At 45.4% G+C, this 13,490-nt stretch overlaps 1 protein-coding gene across 3 annotated transcripts in view; it reads right to left on the reverse strand.

Annotated features, from left to right (window-relative positions):
• Positions 1-13,490, reverse strand: part of LOC131664933 (homeotic protein antennapedia-like) — a 281,825-nt gene that overhangs the window by 9,042 nt on the left and 259,293 nt on the right. For 2 of the 3 annotated variants that reach the window (XM_058936426.1, XM_058936425.1), the window contains exon 2: positions 8,915-10,743. In XM_058936426.1, coding sequence (XP_058792409.1) covers positions 8,915-9,764 — 850 coding nt within the window. In that variant the 5' untranslated portion in view covers positions 9,765-10,743. Of the gene's footprint in view, positions 1-8,914; positions 10,744-13,490 lie in introns of those variants that run through there. The other variant, XR_009301979.1, reaches the window with a different exon arrangement.

Genomic DNA, 13,490 nt, shown 5'->3' on the forward strand with positions numbered 1-13,490 from the left:
TGAATTTAATTATGTTGTAGAAGAATCGGCATCTCTAGATTCAAGAGCGGACGGCGAGATGCTAAAACGTTACGATATTTTGGTATGCCTCCGATAACAACTCGCGATCATTCGAGTTCGAGTTTTCCCGAAATCCAACTTGGACAAATCAATTTTTCTAAGAGAGCAGCGTTGCAAGTGGAGCCGGCACAAAAACAAACAAGCAGACAAAGTTTCGCGCTACTCGCGCGAAGTTTCTGAGGTCCGAAAGTATAACATGAAAAAAAGCGGTACGCGCAGCGGCAGAGAGTGGGCTGAGCTTCGACGTCGAGAAGATCCGGGGGGAAAAAAGGCGCCCGAAGAAGTATAAGAAAAGTTCTCTGTTGGTGAGCATTGGAGGCAAACGCCGCCCGTCGCGCTGTCGGCCGATGAAGACGGATGGCGGCTCCTCTCTTTTCTTTCTCCCTCTTGTAAAGGAGAGCGCAAGCGAGCGCGCAGTGAAAGAAACACGAAAAAAAGTGCGGGCGCATGAGAACCCGTGGCCGACGCTCGTTCGAATCAACAGCATACCAATCTCAACAACCCAACACATTTTCGATTCTGGAATCGCTCTTATTTTCGAAGGTCCGGCGATAATTTTCAAACGCGCACAGATATTATCTACAAGGTAAAGATCGCTGTGGCGATAGCGTAAACTGTACGCTCGTTATCGTTACCCTTGGCTCACCACTGGAAAATTGAATGTCAAACGCACATCAATGTAACGTATTTATTAGCAGCATGCGCGTGCGTTTGCATTCCGAGACAAGACTGCAGCCAAGAAGTATATTACTGCTCGACGTCATTAATTATGCGTGCACTTGCAAATTTTAATCCTGCATTTTTCATGAGACAATCGTTTTTCTAAACGGAGCCGCCTTATGAAATCTCCGAATTTTCGTTCGATTGGCACGTAAGACCAGTCAAAATGGCCGTCGAAACGCCTTGCCATTTGAACGTATTACACGAGTAACAATTGCCATTATGTGTTTCTGTACAACCGACTCGATAGCGTAAGTTCCGATAAATAATTCGCAATGAATTGCTTTTACGTCGAAAGAAAAAAATGCTGGCTATCGCGAGAGAGGCAGAGTCATGCTTATTGTCGCTTAATCAAGACGTGCAAGCGGAGATGTGCGTGTCAGAAACGGATCCGAATCGACCTGCAAGAGAGAACGTAAATCACCAGCTGCGGCAGAAAGAAGAGGTTGTACCGCACGCGAGAAAAGAGAACCTCTGAAAAGTAAGCAATGAAAAAGCGATGCGCTCTGTGGTGGTAGCGTGAAACAGGGACTCGTGATGAGAGAGAAACAGAGAGAGAAAGAAGAGTTACGAGTTGGATGATCGACTGTAGAGAGCAGTAGAAGGAAACACTGGAAATAGTCGTGTTTTTTACCATTTGAAACTACCGCTCAATTTCGGCTCTTCAGTCTCGAGTATAACAAATCGTCACTAAATTATCTTATCGCATCCTAGCGAGAAAATCGCGTGAAAAATAGTCTGCGATCAAGCGACCAAATCCATGCACTAATCCCCCCCTCCCGGCGAAGCAAAGATCCGAAGCCGAAGCCTATTTACACAAGGCTTTCTACTACAAAGAGCCCTGCAAAGGTAATGCCGCTCGTAAATCGTTCGGTCAGCTCGGAGCAGCAGCGAATCTCCAAGCTAGCTCAGTAGGACGAAAATCCAATGCGAATGACCGCACATCGTGACCCGCGTACACGTGGACGTCGACGCGCTAGTGCACCGGCCCGAACGCGTCACGCGTCGTCGCATGCGTCATTATTATCGGCGACGCGAACGGGGCTTAACGAGAGAGGTCGCCGCGAGAGTGATTTCGCACGCGTAACGAACTTTCTCTTTGCGAAGTCATGAATTTCGTCGATAAGGGCCAACGGCAGCGAAACTAATGTTTAAGCCGCACCGATTAAAAAAAAACCAAGCGATGAGTCAGCGGATCCAAAGTGGTATCATCTTAACGGCGCATCCTAAGTGCTGGGCATTTTTCTTGCGGGCGCGCCCGTGCCAAGACACGTTCGACATCTCGTTAACAATGAACGGGATGGAGCATGGGATAATAAAGATTAACCGTCGAAAAAGTTCTTCTCGGCCCTTCTCCACTCGGAGAATCCGCGCTCCGACTTAAATTTAACTCGCGAGTGAGCACCCGCCGGAGTAGTCGCCGCTCCGAGATTCCACGCGCGCTGTTTTAGCTAGAGACGCGCGTGCGCTCGTAGTATCCGCATTTTCGGCAGATACGAGACAAATAATTGCGAGCGAGAGAGAGAGAGAGAGAGATTATAAATAAACTTTGTTTATTCGAGGTAAACGAGCGAAACGTCTGGGGCAGAAATACACCGCCCTGATAGGTGTCTTCGCGACGCAGACGACCAAGGTGACTTGAAACGCGCGGGACAATAAATTAACGCTCGCACGCGGCGTCAAGTTGCGCGAGGATCAAATGTTGCCCGGAGTATGCCGCTTTGAGATTTATTACTCTTCTCTTTCGCTCTACGCTTGCGTCTTATTATACGGGCTCTTTCTCTCGAGTGCCGCAGGATACGCGGCGCGAGGACTTGCGCGCGAGCCGGATGCATACACATGCGCAGCCACTAATAAGGCGCGGTCCAATTACCGCTATAAACGGAGCCGCCGATTAGCCATGCCCTATCGCTGCCGCACTATAAATTCCTATAACGTTCGTCTTGACGAGCAGCGCGCGCATTGTATTTCTCTGCAGATGCCAGCGCGATGCAATCGACAATGAGTAATACGAGGATGTTCGCCTCGTGTGAAGGATGTGAATAGTCGCGAGCGTGCGCCAACATCGATCGCCACTTGATTCAATTGACCCGACGACTGAACCTCAATGAAGATGCAAATATACGGTTTACAAGCTGCAATTGCATTTAACTCGAGGATTAATTCAACATCTTGAATACTCAAAACTACACAGGGCGTCAAATAGTTTATCGTAATTCCCACGCAATTAAATACATAGGCAAACCATTCACCGACATTATGAAAGCTTATTGTATAAAACAAGAACGCACTCGGATCGCGTGTGATGTTTCAACGAGGCATTTTCCGCACGTGGGTAGATAGGAGCGGGGGGAGGGGATTGACTTTGAAAGTGTACGGCAGCAGCTTGTGCGAGGAGATGAAGTACCTTGCTGCTCCGGAGAACCCACGCAAGTTCAAAGGCACACCACTCGAACGCGGATCAATCGCTCGTTTTTCCAAGTTATATCGAGGGAGAAAGTCCTAGATAAATATACGTAGCGCGTACACGCTTCCTTTCACACGCGCACACGAGCGTTGAAGCGAATTATTTTTAGACAACTCGCGCGTCCCCTTCTCTTCTCTCTTAGAGGAGATTCATCATGCTGACTGCAAAGGGATTCCTTTGATACTTCCAGCAGCAGCACGTCGCGTGATTAAGAAGTAGCCTCGGCTCGCTTGTACTATTAAACGTAAACACGGCGACGTGACGACGCACATTATTTTAATAACCTTTGAATTATTTATGCAACCGACGTGCGAGGGAGAACTGTGCGGCTCGTTTATCAAACCAAAAGGAAAAAAAGAAACAAAAAACCGAGCGGAGAAAGAGGGAAAGAGAGAACAAAAGCGAGTGAGCGACTGAAAAAAAAATTCCTTCCCCTCCCTTAATTAAATTCGCGAACAAAGCAGTCACTGTCTCTCTACCCCCTCGGATCGAATGGGAGGAAAATTTTTTTTCTTTTCTCCCGTAGCAGCGACGAGAAAGAGATGAGCCGGACGTTCTTGGGGAAAAAGAGAAAAATGAGAGTTCCGCGCTCGCGCGAGGGATAACGAAAAAAAAAGTAGGAGAAGGAGGAAGAGTGAGAGAGAGAAATCTGCGAGGCAGACGTTGCGCACGGAAACACGCCAAGCGAGAGAAAGAGAGAGAGAGAACGTGTAGATCGGGCACTCACATCTCGCTACCCATATCGCTCCAGTCTCCAAAAGATAGAGGAAGAGCATGCGACTCTTGAGATAGAGAAAATACCGAGAAGTTGGTTGAACGAATTCCGAGTGTTATATCTTTTTAGAATTCCAGCTTAATTTTTGGATTAAAAATAGTCAAAAAACATTGAGTTGAATTAGAAAGTTTGAGAAAAATGTACCTTTTTCGCGCGGGTGAAATGTTTCCTTTCCAATAGGTCCAATTAAGTACGTAATTGAGTTGTAACCGGAAATCGAGACAATTCAATTAATAGTCTGAAAGATCGAACACAATGATATCGACGAAAGAGACATCAGTTACAGGGTGTTCGAAAATTTCCTAATGATCTACAGCGCAAGCTTGCCGCCATGATGGACAAGAGGCAATTCATACATCTCAAAGTTTCGAAACCTATTAAAAAATTTCTTCCCAGTAGTAGGAACCTCCCGAAGAGAGAGAAAAAAATCTTCCTCGGATAAAAAGATAAAGAAACACTCGGAAAAAAATTAACCGACCGTCCACGAGATTAAAAGAGAGTGGGAGAGCGAGGGCTAAAAAGTAAAAAGGCGCGGCGCGGCATATAAGCGAGGTCCTCTCAAAAAGCGAGCTCAAAGCTCATCCATCATCGTCATTTGTCCCTCCCTCTCTCTCTCTCTCTCTCTCTCTCTCCTTCTTTTACGTTCCTTTTTCTACTAGTATGTATGCTCCTCCCTTGCGCCGCCGCCATAACGAATTTTCGAGGGAAACGTGTATAATTACCCTTGACAAACCCGGATGGCTAATTAAAGGGGGGAGAGGGAGCTTGGAAAATTTTTTTTAGAAAATCGAATATACGTCGCTGCTTTTCTTTTCTTGCAAGTAGAAGCGAAGCTGCGGGCAGATGGCGGAAGATGTGATTTATGTGCGAGCTCTTACGCGTCTGTCGTTGAAAAATCTCGTCGCGCTATGAAGAGAAAGAGAGCTTGCCTTCTCTTGGTTTCCGGTATTTTTGGAAGTACCGGCTGCACCATTGTTTGCTTTGGAAATGCCATTATTTTGTCGGTAAACATTCTCGTGGCACAAATGATATTTCAGTTGTGCGCTACTGCGAGCAAGAATATTGCGATTAATTTACACTGATACATGCGCGACGTTTATTTATCAAAAATAAAAATGGCGATGCTTTTCAATTATGAAACTTATATGAGCTTTAAATGCGCGTATGCGGACCGATGATATATTAAATTCGTATATGGAGTGCGTTAAAAAAATACCTACTATATATCACACGCGAGAGAAGCTTTTTGAGTGAATAACGATAATAATAATTGCATTACGATTCTTGTGCACATTACAAGCGTCAACGAAATTAAAAAAAAATAAATTGACAAATCGTCCATGCGATGTTTCGCGATTTCGACGTGCGAGTAATAATCAATCTCAATTCGGCAAGTTAATCGGCGTGTGAATTGCCGATAAAATTGATCGAGGAATGCGCGAAAACATCCACGTGTTAACGGTAGCCACGATCGCTTAAACTTTGCGCCGTACACCAATATTTATGAGAGCGCGGCCACAAGGCGGTGCCATAAATCTCGTATATACCGAAGCACATCGCAATTATCTCGCACATATTAAAAGCACCGTTGCTTTTTGCTGGCGGGCCTCGACAAGCGCGCAAGGCCCTTGCCCTTGTTTATCATTTCTTCTCATTTGGTCGGTGCGATGACTGACAACGCATTCATTGATCAGGAAAAATTGAAAATCTGTTCGGAAATCAAATGAGAAAGCCATATCAATGCCGTAGCTTGCAGATTTGTTTTGATAACAACGCCGCAAAGCTACAAATATGTTTTTCGAGCGCATTGCGATCCTCCGTATTCGTTACGAATTATTTAAGTGATTTTTATAAGAAACACGGTTGTTTCATCAAAAAAACTACGTCATTTTTATCAATAATTAATTTACCCTGATGGATTTGAAAACATATATTTACAGTAAAACACCGATTATGCGCATTTCATTCCCAATAAAGCTAAGTTATTCTCCAAAATGAAAAATATTCTTATTAATAACGCAACGAATGTACGGCAATTAATAATAAAAGATGCAACAGTTGGGTGTCATTAATATTCTGTCTACTAATTCATATAGCGTGCACGATGAATTTGAAACTGGCGTGTTTTAGGACAAACCTTTGAAATGAACCTTAGAAAGACATTGTTACTACAACTTGATCATACACGAGCATATACATATCTTTATTCCTATGAAAATGTTATTCTGGTTCCACTTGTGTTACAATTTTCAATTTAAGCAAAACGTATACAAATTCGAGAAATATCAGTAATGAGCAAAATTTAAAAATGTTGACCTTAACGTACGAATATAGTAAACCTCGTTTAAACCTTTATTAATCATGAAAATTCTTAAAGTTTTCTGAAAAAATATCAGGGCTTGTTACTTAAAGTATAGCCTAACAGAATGATTCCCCATTGTATCGCTCATGTATATTTGCTCTGGGTAATTGCTGTTTTTAAACGAAAAATACTGAAACTTGCAACTACAGACTAAACACCATGAGTTCTCGTGTATTATCCGTTCTCACAGGCTCGTACCATTTTTGTATTATTCATGCCTCAGAGATCAATAAGGTGAACAACGCACTACACCCTGCAATATTTCATGTAGTTAAACGATTTCATCGAAAAATTAGGATATCACATGTCACGCCCGAAGTTAAGTGAAACATTTATCCACTGTTCGTGGATAAGAAACAACGAAAAAAAACCAGAAAAAAAATAATAACGAAACCCGTGGCTTCTCGTCGTGGCGGACAAGGTGCCGACATCTGTGAGTTGAGTCCGGAACCCGTTGGTCGTCTGACGTGCGTTCGACTGGCAAAGGAGCTCGAACCGGACTGTTATAAAACGTGTTCACGTGTCACGAGAGCACGTGTATATTCTTCAGCCTCCCCTGCGGCTATCGGTCCTGCATCGACGATCGGCGCTATGTAATACAAGAGGAACGGGGCCTGTTGATTCCGATGGTTACCGAGAGATGGGACCAGTACATAATTACGAAAATTTTTTCTTTTTTGAGCTTTTTTTGAGTTTAAAAATTCTTTGCCCATATCACGATAATAGTTTAGGATTTTTCATATTTTTGGTCACCTTTTAGTTTATTTATCACTTTTAATTAATGTCATTATTTCAATTTCATGTTTTTTCTATTAAAATTTTAAACAAATAAATTACACTTCACGAGACAACAAATAAATTATTAATTAATAATGAACCTAATCACCGTTAATAGTCTGAATTTGACATAAAACTGTAGCTCACGTAATGTCCGACGACCACTAAAACCAAACGACGACTGAGCTATTAAACACCGAAACTGCAAACGCTAGTCTCTGTACCTTCGAGCGCGGAAGTGTCCTTGACGTAACCCAACCCATTACGCAGGTTATACCTAATTTTCCACGCGTTATTGTAAGCTGCGAAACTGCATGGGAGGAGGTTCAACCTGTGCCTACCTTGTTACACGTCGAATAAATTACAGCCCTCGGTCTATTGTCGCTTGGGTTATAGATGCCATAAATCGCCGTTGCGTCGTCGTTCGGGTTTCGCTGCGTGCTGCGTATACATTGTTGAGGACTTCCGACTGAGCTCGTAACCCGAAAAATGTAATGTCCTAGAGAATGGAAGAGTGAAGATCGCTGATCGATGTTCCGGATAGACGATATAGTTCGTTAATGGCGATATAGATAAATATTTAATGATTCCGCCGATAAAAGTTTAATTTAATGCTTTTTTTTAGTATCAATAGAAATTGTAATTAGACGATAAAAATGTAAAAAAAGTAAATGATTTACTGCTGCCTATGAAAATTTCAACAAGATGATCAATCAAGATCATGAATCTCAGATAATTAATTAAGGCCTGCTTGTTCAATTAATTCGCCAGTATATTTTCAATTAATTTATGACTGTTTGCCGACACAGAAGTGAATTTGCAGTTATGCTAGCAACGAAAAAAAAAATCATAGACATATAAATCGCAACGTTGTACAAAAAGCTTTAAATAAAACATGAGAATTCACAGTAAAACCTATCCGCGACGAGCTTCATTCAATATCCAGCACACGCGAGCTGCCTCGGTTATGTTACGTAAACAACAATTTACCCAGCAGAAGCTAAAAAAGAGATAAGCATCGGCGAGTTCTCGCGCGCACTCAAAAACTCGCACACCGCGATTTGCATGCATACGCGCTATCGCTAAAAATTCAACGCTCGACAAGTAAAAAAATCTGGCATCACTTATATACGCGCGGAATGCGTTATGTATCCTATATATGCGGGCAAGCTGAAAGGTCAGGGCAATAAATAACTCAAGACTCTCTCTCTCTCTCTCTACGTTGCGCGGCGAGTACGTAGACCACGGCGGGTGCGTGTGTGCCTAGAAAACTGGAGACATTACGCCTATTTCTGGCAGTTATATCGCTCGCCATAGCACATTTTCCTTACGGCGGACGCTCTAGTTTTCAGTGCGAAATTGCATAAATCCAAAAGCCACATGGGCCTGCCGCGCTTATTGCTTTAGTGGCTATAACACGACACGTACTAGTTTGCCTTATGTATGTGTGTGCGGTGTGCGCCCTCACGGATTTTCGGGAATTCCCGGCTCGGTGGAAATTCCGCTCACGTACCTTCGCGCCCGCTCACTATAAATCTTGACTGCGCGTAATAAATTTTCATATTTTGCGGATTCATTGTTTCGTCATGTACAATAGATTCAATGTGTGCTCCATTATGCGGAAAGAGATCAAAATTGTGTTACGAGCTTGTTAACGACCGAGTCGACCATCAATCATATTTATCGGCAGATTAGTACCGATGAATTTGTTCGGACTTTGATCCGTTGAATTGCCGAGCACATCGAAACTTACCAAACTGACTTCTCATCCAGGGGAAAATGGGACTCGGCAGATTCGTGGGCGCGGCATTTTGCGGCGTGCCGGGCTGCTGCTGTCCGAGTGGCGAGGCTACGACAGCCTGGTGCTGCTGCGCCTGAGTCTGCTGCTGCGGGTGCATGCTGGTGGGCTGCGACTGGTTCGGCGGCGTCTGCTGCTGGTACATCATGTGCTGCTGCGTCTGCTGCATGTGTTGCTGCTGCTGCTGATGTGGCGGCGGCGCTTGGCTGGCGGTTTGCTGCTGCTGAGCCTGCTGAGCATGCTGTTGCTGGGACTGCATGTGCGCGTGCTGCGGGTGCATCTGGTGGTGCATGGGCCCGTCGACGAGGGGCGGACTGTCGGGCCCGTCGAGAACGCTACCCTGGTGATCAACCGCCGCCGCCTGCAGCTTGCAGCTTGCGTAGACGATTGGGGTGGACTGGTGGCCGTTGACCGGCGTCGGCGTGTGGCCCATGTGGCCGACCATGCCGCCAGAGGTGGGCGAGTTGGCTCTGTAGCCGGCCATGTCCAGGCCGTGCTCCTGCTGCTGCTGCTGGTAGTAGGCGGCGTTGCGTATGTCCATGCGGTCGTAGGGTGGGAAGCGCGGGTAGGGCATGCCAGGCTGCTGGCCGGTGGCGGCGCTAGCGTAGTGGTGTCCCGGCACCCCGGCGCCGCGGCCCAGCAGCCCGGGGTCGCCGCCGCACTGGTCCGCCTGGGGCCCCCCCTGCACAGACTGCTGCTGGGGCACCTGGACCGCGGCGCCGTAGTGCTGCTGGTGCTGATGCGGATGCTCCACCCCGCCATTGCGCAGATCCGGGATGTACGAATTCGCGAAATACGAACTCATGCTATGGCTATGTGTGTGTGGCTGCTGCGGCCAGTCACTCGCGCACTCCTCGTCTAACAGTTTTAGGCTGTTTTAGTTACCCGGGGCTACGTGGAAAACACTGCACACACACACACAACACTCTCGTCGCACAAGCTGCAAGCTCTCCTCAAGCTCGCTCTCTCAGCGCTCGCCCTTATATGTATACTTCTTCGCCCTCCTCCTGTTACAATTACGTATTTTTTTCTTTGTTTGTACTCTTGTTGCGGCTGCTTGACTATTGGATCCTCTTGCGACCGAAGCACGCGCACTCGACAACACACAACAAACTTATTACAAATTTTTGTATTCGCCTGCACTCAGGATTTATCTCATACCTCTCTCTCTCTCTCGCTCTCTCTCTCTCTCTCTTTCTCTCTCTTTCGTTCTCGCTCGCTCGCTCGCTCTCAATGGACACGACACGTGTATAATTTATATATACTTTTTTATTTATACTCTTTCTCTATATATACTTTTATATATATACCTATCACACTGCGTTGCTGCCGATCATCTAAGCAATGATCATTTGATTTATATCACACTGGGCTCTTTTTTTATTTTAAACTTGTTACTCGATAATCTTCTTTCGATTTTTGTAAATCTCACCGCACTATACGTAACAACAAAAACTGGGCAAAAATCATTGGAGAACTGGGAGCACACTGTAGACAACGTCGACTATCATTTGCACGCGGGGAATCATGTACAGTTGCGATTGGCTATGTGTGCGCTTGTGATGCGAAACTCGACAAGAAGGGACGTCGTCTCGTGGAGTGGTTTTTTGGTGGATGTGTGTGTAGATATCTAATAGTAGTTAGTAGTAGGTAGTTATAGTCAGAGCTCCGCGGTCGTTGATATTGCTGCGCTTGTGATGGGGTCGTGGAGGAGCTCAGCGCTCGCTGCTCCGCAGGCGTGACGATGTGCCTCTATCCAGCTCGCTGACGACGCTACGCCGCACCTGTAATAACAACAACACAGAGGTTCACATTAGTGTCTGACACGAAAGTTGGCTATTGGGAGCATTGTTTTGCGATCAAAGTGCATACGACCGGGAGCTAATTAAAAGTGCTAGTATATCGCTACGATCTGCCCGACGACGGCGACGCTTGGCGCCGTCAACGACTGACTGCAGCCTCCTCCGTGTGCCGAGTGACAGACTTTGAGAGAGAGAAAGAGAGAACGAGAGCAAAGGGGTACTTGTGCACATGGTCTCTCGTTCTCGTCATGCTTTGAGCCATCGTCAAAGACGCGGCCTTGTGTTTTGAAAACCGGCCGCGCAAGCGTCGGCTGCCGTACGGTTCCGCGTCGCTGGACTTGAACGATCGTTCGGTTTATACGCGTTCGTAGGAGGAAACAACAAAAACTGCGTTCTGGTGACGACCCCCTTTCCATCTTTTTATTTCTTTCTTTCGAGAGCGGTAATGAGAGACAGGGTTTAACCATTACTGGCTTGCTACGCATCATTTGAGCGCGCGAGGGGGAAGCCTGGCAACTTGTACGCAAACATTTTTATCAATCGTCTGTTTTTGCGTTAAAATTTTTTTGTAGTTATGAGACAACGGTCATAAGTACGTGTGAATATTAAAAATCGGACAAATCAAAACTCATCGGAGAAAGGAAGAGGGCAGAGAACTTTTTTGTTCATTGATTACGCTCCTCCTCTCCGATAAACCACTTAAGCGCATGAACTTTTGTACTTGAGAATCAATATTTTATTTAATTATTAGTATACAAATGGAAGCAACATAAAAATTCTGCCCTACCGACTGTTGGGACTTGGACTGTGCTTATAGAGGCATCCTTCGATCTACCGGCCCTGCAGGATTCGGAACTCTCTCGATATAATAGGACGCTACAAAGTTGAAACTACAGTTTTCAAAAGGATCGCTTAGCTTGTGACGATCATTCGCGTCAATTGTAAAAAGATAGAAAATCACAAGCACATTGGAATGTTAACGCGAGACGGCCGTAAAAAAAGTATTATCGGTGAAATTATCAGTGCACAAGGTGTAAAGAAAAGCAGAGCACACGAGGGCGCGCGCGCACGCAAAAAGAATTGAATACGCCGAACGCGATAAAGTCGAAAAGTCCGAGACAAGCCATAAACAAGGCTCGACGTCGAGAGAGCGAGAGCGCGCGCGAACCCGATGAATTGAAAAGGACGATAAGCCGGCGCGTGAAAATTGAATGCCTCTCTGCACACACGTACACCGTGCCATTGTCGCGCGAGGAGTGAGAAGAAGGTTTTGCGCGGCAGATAAGCGTGCAAGTTCTGCTGCTGCGAATATAGAATATAACGATCACGTGCGCACACTGGTTACACGCGTCTCTCTCTCTCGCACGCACACACACACACAGAGAGTCGAGAGACAGAGAGAGAGAGAGAGAGAGAAAGGTTTTCGGATGGGATGGGTAGAGGGAAGACTCGAGGGAGTTGGTAGAGGGGCGATCGCGATTAACATTCCAAGCGCTGTTCGCGCTATATAGCAAGCCCCGAACGCCACTGCCGCCCGCACCGCTTTCATTAATTCCGGCGTATTGATTCCAAAGCGATTGATGAATGGCCGCCGATAGCGATTCTACGCGCAGGGCTTGAGCTGATTCAAGTTCCTGCGTACAAATGCTCCTGTTCTCCGGAATTCCTAACTCTATTCAAGATGTAAGTAGGCCTATTGCTTCGTGAGCAAACTGTCGCCTTTGTATTTCTGAGGTGAGACAAAAGAGAGACAGAGAGAGCGACTTCTTGTTAAGGTATTATTTCTGAGGGTTTACCGGCAAAACTGCGGTTCTTAATTGCTCATGGAAATTTAAATCATTCAGCAACTTTCATTTACAATTAAAAATTATAGGAAAAATTTTATTTCACAACAATTAAATAGTTTATCATTATTTCCATTTTGATATCTGAATAGAAAATGAAGAATACTTTAATTAGGTTCTATTATCAATGGAAGTAAACGTCGTAGCAAATTAATTGAAGAAATAAGTAATGAGGCAAAGATTAAAAAACAACGACACTCGCTCTACAAATGTTTCACTCTGGTCAGATATCTCGCGCAAAACACGTGTCGTAAATAGCACCGCCAACGAACTATAAGTGTAGTAGCAGCCTGCAACCACTGAGAAATGCTAATCGTATACATCGTATACATTGCCGGTTTCGAAAAGAGACACCATGTAGATGAAATTGGGCCTTGTCGAGTGGCGGCATCGGCAGGCGAGCGGCCAAAGCCCTGCATTAACTTTAAAGGATTTGGATACTTCGACGTGCACTCGACAGATGGCGAGAGTGATATCGGCCCCTTTTTCGAAGGCAACGCCAGTGGCAGAAGAAAGAAAGAAAAACGAATCGGGGTGGAGCTCGCTCGCTGGCTGTTTAGAGCTTGACAGCTGGGTGGGCCTCTGCTCCTAAGGTGATTGAAAAGAGGGTGGAGTCACGTGACGCCATAGCTGAATATGGGCGCTGACGTCACAATGATGGCCTCTATTATGGCCACGAAATCTCAACGTATATATATATTTTTGTCCCCACCCTTTTTTTTGAAGACCATGAAGTCATTCTCAACACCGATGCAAACTGGCTATGACGATATTTTTGTATTGTAATATATCATTGTGTAAGAGCTTGCCGCGTCTGTATTATTGAGCTGTTAACTTGATTTTGTTATTACTGGCGGTGTATTAATTCTAATCTGATTCAATATT

The sequence above is a fragment of the Phymastichus coffea genome, unplaced genomic scaffold (assembly GCF_024137745.1).
Source record: "Phymastichus coffea isolate CEN01 unplaced genomic scaffold, Cenicafe_Pcof_1.1 PCOF00046, whole genome shotgun sequence".
Classification (NCBI taxonomy): domain Eukaryota; kingdom Metazoa; phylum Arthropoda; class Insecta; order Hymenoptera; family Eulophidae; genus Phymastichus; species Phymastichus coffea.